The 9,748-nt window shown below is 39.1% G+C and overlaps 1 protein-coding gene across 1 annotated transcript in view; it reads left to right on the plus strand.

Moving 5' to 3' along the window:
• Positions 1-607: 607 nt before the first annotated feature.
• The window catches only part of pitrm1 (pitrilysin metallopeptidase 1), a 19,701-nt gene continuing 10,560 nt past the window's right edge, over positions 608-9,748 (plus strand). The window contains exons 1-12 of the mRNA XM_053330440.1: positions 608-788; positions 2,304-2,409; positions 2,668-2,774; positions 2,929-3,080; positions 3,871-3,985; positions 4,480-4,576; positions 5,298-5,458; positions 7,176-7,302; positions 7,474-7,562; positions 8,472-8,600; positions 8,755-8,868; positions 9,662-9,748. The exon at positions 9,662-9,748 is cut by the window's right edge and continues 10 nt beyond it. Coding sequence (XP_053186415.1) covers positions 742-788; positions 2,304-2,409; positions 2,668-2,774; positions 2,929-3,080; positions 3,871-3,985; positions 4,480-4,576; positions 5,298-5,458; positions 7,176-7,302; positions 7,474-7,562; positions 8,472-8,600; positions 8,755-8,868; positions 9,662-9,748 — 1,331 coding nt within the window. The 5' untranslated portion in view covers positions 608-741. The remainder of the gene's footprint in view (positions 789-2,303; positions 2,410-2,667; positions 2,775-2,928; positions 3,081-3,870; positions 3,986-4,479; positions 4,577-5,297; positions 5,459-7,175; positions 7,303-7,473; positions 7,563-8,471; positions 8,601-8,754; positions 8,869-9,661) is intronic.

Consider the following 9,748-nt stretch of genomic DNA (forward strand, 5'->3'; position numbering starts at 1 on the left):
TTATGCATTAAGTGTTCAAGCTCTGTTCTACATTAAAATAAACTTGCATTGTCATGTCATTATGTAAAAGTTGCTTAGCAACACAGCAGCACCGTAATATATAGAAGTAAGTAGTGATGTGTGTAAAATGTTAAAGCATGTTAATTTATACAGTATGTTAAAAAGAAGTGTGGGGGATTAGTTTACACTTTTTGAACACTAAAATATAAAATATTTGTACTGATGTTGGTGTTATTTGAACTTTGAGGACCATTTAGAAAAAATAAATGAGTTGCAACATCCTTTTTTTTGGTCTATTTAAGCTTTATCTTACAGTGACATCTGCTGGATGAAATATTAAATTACAGTTAAAATCAGGAAAAAATAAAATAAACTCTAATATAGTTTAATATAAAGTCAGAATAACATTTAAGTGTGATTTAAAGCTTTAATATCCATAATTTATTCATTTGCCCTTCAAAAACACCTCATACATAACTTGCAAATCGGTAACCTTGGAGATGTGACGTCCAGCCAATCACAGCCGCTCTTCTTCAGCGTACGACCAATCGGCAGCAAGTATGATTCGATGCGGAAATGTCAACTGTTCCACACACACACACGCTGTCATAGAGAGGACACACGAACCCAGGATGCTTGGGCCGTAATAATGTGGATTAAATGACATTAGAAGAGTAAAATAGTGTAATTTAAATAGCAGGGATATTCATAGGTGTGTGTAGTTTAATAATTGACTAAATCATGTTTCGACAAACGAAAGCGGCGCTTCAGAAACTTCGATATGTGAGGTAAGTTAGCAGCATGGTTAACACTGAGGAGCTAACTAAACTCAGCTGGTCCTCTTAAAGGTAATAAAACAACTTATTTACAAGCTGCTGAGTTTATAGTAACACACCAGCTTCCTTTTAATGCCTGTGACAAGATATTACGTATGATATATTATTTTTTAAAAAGGATGTTTTGACTCTACAAATAAAATCTGATGTAACAGCTGATGCAACCACAACAATGAGGAAGCATCTTTTTAGAGATTTAATTAATATTATTCTTTATATTTTAATGTTAAAGTCCTTATTAGTGAAATATGGATAGTTCAGCTGTTAAATATATGTGTGTTTTGGTGTTTGAATAAGGTAAGTTTATTTATATATCAACTCTTTTGAGCTAAAAAGGCATCTCAAGGTGATTTACACAAAATATAAAAGATTATAATACAAAATATAAAAGAGACACAAGGTGGTATTAAAAGACATTTAAGGGTTGGCAAGTTGAACAATTCAAAAATATCTTAAAACATTGTTTAAAAGCAGCATCTGGTTTGTTAAAATCTACATTTTGTATTTTTGTTGGTTTTATCTCCATTGAAATGACATTTGTACCATTTTTTTTATAAAGACTGAATGCTCCTGAAAATGTTAAACGGTGTGCCAGGTCAGAAGTTCCTGTGTCTTGTAGATGGTGTAATAAAGTGTTTTATTATGATTTTTATCAGGCACTTTATTGCACTTTATTTTAGTATACTGTAGCACTGGTCCTTTTTAACTGCTGCTGCCTTATGGCCTTTTAAGTGTTCTCATGTGTTTCTTAGGTATAATAATAATAATAATGATAGTTATTTTATAGAGCACTTTTAACAATAATCACAGATGCTTTACAGTGTCAAAGACAAAGTAAAACAATAAAACCATACAGGATGAATGAAAATACAAGCACAATAAAAGCAATGTAGAGAAGAAGAAGAAATAAAAATAGAAAATAAGACAAAAAAAAGGGAAAACAATTCTACAGTAAACACGGATTTGAGATAGTTATTCTATTTCTCTTGCACTTTGGTCCTGAGAAATTCAGCTTAGTTCTGCTGTATATTAATAAATCATATGGTTGGAATGACAATTAAATACAATTGAACTTGATCTTGACCTTAATCTCGGACGAGTTCTTCTTCTTCTGTGGATTTCGGCGTCTCAGCTGCTTCTGTCTCTTCATGTAAATCCCAGACTGACTCCATGATGTTAAAATCAGGGCTCTGTAGGGGCCAAACCATCTGCTGCAGGACTCCTTGTTCTTCTTGTAGCTGAAAATACGTCTTTGTTGGCCTCTGACTGTGTGTTTGAGCTCATTTTCATGCAGCAGAATTAATTTAGGACTGATCAGACGGCTCTCTGATTGTTTTGCATGATGAATAAGAATCTAAACATCTACACTGCCTAAAACTTTTACACAATAATGTACATACATGCATATTATTTGTGAATAGATGTGTGAATTATATCTGTATAGTAATAACTCATTTTTCCTCCCAGTTTCAACGGACAGCAGCAAACATGGAGGCTGAAGAGCAGCACAGCGGTAGAGAGAGCTCATCAGTACCAAACAGGACAGAAAATCCACGGCTTTACAGTCAGAGAGGTAACGATACAGTTTGAATTTAAGTTTTCATGTGTGAAAGCTATCATTAGTATATTAACAGACAGCTAAATTCTATAGATACGCTGCAAAAGTTTGTAATCCCTAAATCCATGTATGTATGGAACAATGCTTCAGCCATTTCCTACTTAATCTTCTAAACAAGAGTTGAATCTCTTTTAATTTCTTTCCTTGACCTTCCTCCTACCTCCTCCGTTACTACTAGTCCTCATTAACAGATGCTCACTCTGCTTTTCACAGGTTGTGGCGGTCCCTGACTTGTTTCTCACAGCAGTGAAGTTGACTCATGATAAAACAGGAGCTCAGTACCTGCATGCAGCCAGAGATGACTCCAATAACCTCTTCAGGTTGGTTTAAATGTGTTATAGCAGTATTCTCCATTCATAGTATCCCCAGATATTATGTAGGGAAAACAGATTATAACATCCAGCCAAGTCACAGCACTCCATTTTACTCAAAAGCAAAAACTTTTGGCCCTTATTTCTTTTTTTTGTGTTTCAGTGTCCAGCTCAGGACGACCCCCATGGACAACACGGGGGTCCCACACATCCTGGAGCACACGGTCCTTTGTGGATCCCAGAAGTATCCCTGCAGAGACCCCTTCTTCAAAATGCTCAACAGGTCCCTGTCCACCTTCATGAACGCCTTCACAGGTGGGTAGAAGCATCATTTATGGCGCTTTTCCACTACACAGTTCCAGCACGGCTCGACTCGTTTTTTTTGCGTCCCCACTAGGGATAGTAGCTGGTACCTGCTACTTTTTTAGTACCTGCTCTGCTGAGGTTCCAAGCGAGCCGAGCCGATACTAAATGTGACGTCATCAGACTGCCGGCCGCTGATTGGTCAGAAGAGTTGTCGCTGGAAGAGTCATGAGCCGTCCCACACAAGAATCAAACCGGCCATTTTTAAATACCAACAACAGTGATACAGCCATACGTTTCTCTTCTCTTTGCTTTGTGTGTGACAGAAAGCCACATACAGCAGCAAGTACACCATCGCCTCCATGTCCTCCATTGTTTATGTGTTTGTGTCGCGTATAAAACGAAGTCACGGCAGTTATGCAGAGCTGTTGCTATGACGACTCCACCCACGTTTAGTAGTCACTTCTTTGTAATGGAAAAGGTTGCTCCTGGAACCGAGTCGAGTCAAGCCGAGTAGTGCTGGAACTGTGTAGTGGAAAAGCACCACTACACCCTGAAACAATCAATTGACCCTTAAATTTGTGGATAGTGTTTGTGAAATGAGTATGTTTAACTAAGAATCAAGTCAGGTTGATGTATTTTACTCAAATGTTATATGATATTCTAGCTTTATTCATTATTCCACCATTATTTCTGATGCACTGCTTGACAATCCCAGCCCAAGTGGTAGAAGTAACAGACCAACATGCTAAAGAAGCTTTTTACTCATGTTTTGTTTGTTTGTTTGTTTGTTCATAAACAGCCAGTGACTACACCATGTACCCGTTCTCAACCCAAAATGGAAAAGACTTCCAAAATCTCCTGTCAGTCTATCTGGATGCAGTTTTCTTCCCTTGTTTACGAGAGCAGGATTTCTGGTGAGTGTTAAGTGCTGCTGAACAGTTATTGTATAGTAGATACTAGAGTCACTTAGTCTCTAGAGTAGTCTCTAAAGTAACCGTCTTTCTTCCATTCCTCTTTTCCTTTCTCCCTCCCTCGTTCCTTATTTCCTCCGTCCTTCCTTCCCTTCCTTCCTTCCATCTGTTCTTCCTTCCTCCCTCCTTCTCTCCTCCCTTCCTTATTTCCTTCCTCCATCCCCCTTTCTTCTTCCTTCCTTCCTTCTTTCTTCCCTTCCTTCCTCCCTCCTTCTCTCTTTCTTTCCTCCCCCCTACCTTCCTTCCTTCTTTCCTCCGTCCTTCCTCCCTCCTTCCTTCCTTCCTTCCTTCCTTCCTTCCTTTCAATGAGTGTCCTATAAAGGGTTAAAATCCTTTGTAGTGATTATATAATACTCACTGTATTACCCCACGGTTGACGATGATATTGATGAGATGAATAATACCTGATTGGTGTCTGTATGTTTGGATGTTTCCAGGCAGGAAGGCTGGAGGCTGGAGAATGAAAACCCCACAGATCCAAACTCTCCACTCATGTTTAAAGGAGTGGTGTTCAATGAAATGAAAGGAGCTTTTGTAAGTCAACAGTTTTCTTGTCACTGTCATTTTCTGTCACTTCTTATTAATACTGCCAAGATTCATGTCAGCACACTTTACACATAGCTTCCCCCAGTCCAGACACACATTTCGGAGTTTCCATGACAGTTTTTTGCTTTTAATGCAAAGCAAACAGCTCTCATGTGTAAGAATAATACACTGATACCATATAAAAACTGTAACAGAGAAAGTTTGTAAAGCTCTACTAAAGTTTACCTGATGCCAAAGTGTAAAAAATGTCCTGCAATCAAGAAAAAAACACAGTTAGTCGACCAGAAACAGAAAATTGGCCACAAAATCCAAATGATAGCTACCATTTAAAGTAGACTGGAGTCTCTGGATAGTTTTGACTACCAACTACAACAATTCTTCCTCCTTTTTTTTTTTCTCCCCACATTTGGTGAAGACATACAATGTGTGATCCAACTGAGCCTTTTCCAGTATTGCCAAGAAGGTGTTGAAGTTGTTGTGACTGTGCTGAATACAACACAGAGATCCAAGGTGTTCATTGTGTTCACCAAATGAGTAATGCTGAAATGACTAACGCTTTAACTATTTGCCAGAAGTTGGAAATCATAATGAATTGTGTGTGTGTGTGTGTGTGTGTGTGTGTGTGTGTGTGTGTGTGTGTGTGTGTGTGTGTGTGTGTGTGTGTGTGTGTGTGTGTGTGTGTGTGTGTGTGTGTGTGTGTTTCTCACAGTCGGACAATGAGAGGCTGTATGCCCAGCACCTGCAGAATAAGCTGTTTCCAGATCACACCTACTCTGTGGTGTCAGGTGGAGAGCCTCTGGCCATCCCCGACCTTACCTGGGAGCAACTCAAACAGTTCCACGCTACACACTACCACCCCAGCAACGCCAGGTCGAGAAACACACACACACACACACACACACACACACACACACACACACACACACACACACACACACACAGTATTACTCATGAAGAAAGATTGAAAAATGTGCATGTAGGCTTTAAGATGCATGTTGAGGTTCAAGACTGTGTAAAGTGAATTCTGACATTTTCTTCTAAACACATTAAATAGGTCATGAATTTATTTCTAAAAAAGGTGTAAAAAGCATTTCAACCATTTAGATTTGAATTGTGGAGCTAGGCTTCACAAACTGTGTTTCAACATTTCTGTGTTCAGGATTTAGTGATTAGCATAAACCCGCCCCTGCTGCTGTAGAGGTAGAAATACATTCAGCACACACTACTACTACTACAGTCTACAGTTAGCCAGTTAGCTGAGTTAGCCGCCGAGCTAGCAGTCGAGTTAGCCACCGAGCTAGCAGTCGAGTTAGCCACCGAGCTCGCAGCTGAGTTAGCAGCAGAAAGCTCTCAGATGTAGCGTCCATGTTTCTGGTAGAGGTGGTGACTTTGACTGACAGGTGACACTTGGTAGGGGGCAGGGGAACACCCACAGCGTGAAGAGTGTCATGGTGGCTTCAGGCTATTATGTTTACAATGTAAACCACAGCGTCCTCAGTTTAAATGAGGCCTCTTTCTCCTCTGTCATTTCTATTTCCTGCCTCTGTCTAACACTGACTATGCAATCACATTCTTGTTTATTTATTGTACTAATGCACTTTGTAATCACATTCATATTTATTCTTTATCTTTTGCATTAAATGTCACCTGATTTATATTGTTTGATGTACTGTTGTCGTGTTATATGTTATATCTTGTAAGGAGTCCTTGAGTGTTTCGAAATGCGCCTTTTTAAATAAAATGCATTATTATTATTACTATATACACTCTAAAGCAGGGTTGTCAAACATGCGGCCCATGGGCCAGAACCGGCCCGCCGAGGGGTGCGATCCGGCCCACTTTCCTTTCTGTGTTCTTTTCCTTCCTTTCTTCCTTCTGTCCTTCCTTCCATCTGTCCTTCCTCCCTACCTTCCTTTTATCCTTTTTATCATTCCTTCCATCTGTCCTTCCTACCTTCCTTTTTTCCTTTCTTCCTTCCATCTGTCCTTCCTCCCTTTCTTCCTTCCTCCCTTTCTTCCATCTGTCCTTCCTCCCTTTCTTCCTTCCTCCGTTTCTTCCATCTATCCTTCCTTCCATCTGTCCTTCCTTCCATCTGTCCTTCCTACCTTCCTTTTTTCCTTTCTTCATTCGTTCGTTCGTTCCTCCGTTTCTTCCATCTGTCCTTCCTACCTTCCTTTTTTCCTTTCTTCGTTCCTTTCTTCGTTCCATCTGTCCTTCCTTCCTTTCTTCCTTCCTCCGTTTCTTCCATCTATCCTTCCTTCCTTCTGTCCTTCCTGCCATCTGTCCTTCCTACCTTCCTGTTTTCCTTTCTTCATTCGTTCGTTCGTTCCTCCGTTTCTTCCATCTGTCCTTCCTTCCTTCTGTCGGTCCTTCCTACCTTTCTTCTCTCTTTCCTTCCTTCCCTTCTTATTTCCTTCCTTTCTTCCCTCCATCTATTTAATGATCCGGCCCACATGAGATCAAATTGGTCTGTATGTGGCCCTTGAATGAAAATGAGTTTGACACCCCGGCTCTAAAGGATAAAAAAAAGAATAGGACAAACACACACACACAGCCCCTTGAAAGTCTGTGTACCATGCTCCTTCAGATTCTTCACATATGGAGATTTACCCTTGGAGCAGCATCTGAAGCAAATAGAAGAAGAAGCTCTGTCCAAGTTTGAACGCATCGACCCGAACACGCAGGTCCCCTCCCAGCCGCACTGGAGCAACCCTGTGAGTTCACAGCAGGCACATTTCATGTAGCATCACGGCATGAGATGATTGTATGAGATCATCACACCAGTGCCGTGTATGTTTAAGCCTGAGTTTCATTATTATTTGCAAGCGTGACTCCATTTTTTCTTTTTGTATAACACTGTTGTGATTTTCTTTGGTTTTTATCAGAAAGAAGACCATGTGACCTGCAGCCCCGACGCTCTGGCTCCAGATCCAGCCAGGCAGAACACGCTATGTGTGAGCTACCTGCTGGGAGAGTAAGATCACACCATCTATTTCTATTTCCTGCAAGGTTTTATAGAGATATTTGTACTATTTTTTTTTTTTGAAGTAGGATGACATTCGTTTGATTCTTAAAACCACAGATACTGAATCCTCTGTCGCTGTCGAGCTTCTTCTTTGTTATTTATTTTATGTTTGCTTGTGTAGTCGTGGTGACAGTGTTTCAAGAGGTGTCTTCCTCAAGATGAAAAGAAACAGCAAAAATAGTCGAATAAGTGAGATTCTGGGAAATAGAAAACAAACACCACAGTCAAATCCCTTTAGATAGAGTACAAGTTCAACCTCTCAATTGGCCGTGTTCTCTTTTAACAATAAAGCTTTATTAGCGCTTTTCCACTACACAGTTCCAGCACGACTCGACTCGCCTCGGCTTGCCTCAGCTCGGGTTTTTTTGCGTTTCCACTATCTTAAAATCAATAAAAATTAAGTGAAGCAAAAAAAAAAAAAAAAAAGTAACATCTGGGTATTTTTGTGTTATCATTATTGTTATTTTTATTTATTTATTTACTTATTTTTTTTATCATTATTGTTATTTTTATTTATTTATTTATTATTTTTTATTTACTTATTTTTTATCATTATTGTTATTTTTATTTATTTTTTATTTATTTACTTATTTTTTTATCATTATTATTTATTTATTTACTTATTTTTTATTTATTTATTTGCTTATTTATTATTATTATTTTTTTAATTAATTAATTATTTTTTCTAATTTATTCTTGGTTATTGGTATGTTTTTTTTTTGGTGTATAGATGTTTGTGAAGAAAAAGTTTATACCTTGTTAATGTGTATTAATCTTAAAATCAGTAAAGAAATAAGCGGGGGAAAAAAAAAGAAGTAACATCTGTCTGAATCTCTTTTGTTTTTTCCCCCTGTGCAGCATCACCGACACATTTGAAGGCTTCACTCTCAGCCTGCTGTCCTCTCTGATGATCTCTGGTCCAAACTCTCCCTTCTACAAAGCTCTCATCGAGCCCAAGATAGGAACCGACTTCTCCTCCGTCGTCGGGTGCGTACTGTACACAGGCGTTGCCATGGTAACAGTGTAATGGCACATCTTTAGTTAGCATTTAATCTTGAGCGCTGACATGTTACAGTAGTGTCCTGGTGTTACAGTAATAATGAATGTGTTTGCTGAGATTGTGTTGATTTGTGTTCTGCAGGTATGACGGCAGCACCAAAGAGGCGTCATTCAGCATCGGACTGCAAGGAATGGCGGAGGAGGACACAGAGAGGGTCAAAGAAATCATAAGCCAAACCATCAATGACATTATAGAGTAAGTAGCTCAGTAGACACCAACATAAGGCAGCAACAGGTACATTAGTGGTCAAGATCTGCTAATTGGATATTAATATTGTGGATTTATAAGCTCCAATTACTATTCTGGTGGGTTTTTTAAATATGGATTCATGTTAAATGCTTAAAAACTTCCTCATTTACCAAAATAAAAGCACCAAGACTTGATAAAGGCAGGCTTCTTGCAGTCATAGAAAAAGAGATGCACCAACCGAAGTCTGTATTAATAATGATGATAATGATGATAGATTTAATTTATAAAGCATTCTACATTTGTAAAGCCAAACTCAACCTGCTGCTGTAAAGGTATAAATACATTCAGCACACACTACTCCTACTACTAGTCTACAGTTAGCCAGTTAGCTGAGGTAGCCGCCGAGCTAGCAGCCGAGTTAGCCGCCGAACTAGCAGCCGAGCTAGCCGCTGAGCTAGCAGCCGAACTAGCAGCCGAGTTAGCCGCTGAGCTAGCAGCCGAGTTAGCCACCGAGCTAACAACCGAGCTAGATAGATTTAATTTATAAAGCATTTTACATTTGCAACACCAAACTCAAAGTGCTACAAGACAAATAAAACAAAAAGAAAACATAAAAACATCAGAAAATAATTAAAATGCAAAAGATCTGCACAATTTTTCTATAATATTTACACTCCAGACATTTTTTTTTTATCGGCTCTCAATCCAGACTGAATCACATGTATTGCAAACACATTTCCACGTTTTGTGATGTGTGATATCAGCTCGACTTATTCTTCCTCATCATTATCTGTCACAGGAACGGCTTTGAGGAGGAGAGGCTCGAGGGTCTCCTCCACAAGATCGAGATCCAGATGAAACACCAGTCCACCAACTTCGGCCTGTC

Source organism: Scomber japonicus, chromosome 12 (genome assembly GCF_027409825.1).
Source record: "Scomber japonicus isolate fScoJap1 chromosome 12, fScoJap1.pri, whole genome shotgun sequence".
In the NCBI taxonomy this organism is placed as follows: Eukaryota; Metazoa; Chordata; class Actinopteri; order Scombriformes; family Scombridae; genus Scomber; species Scomber japonicus.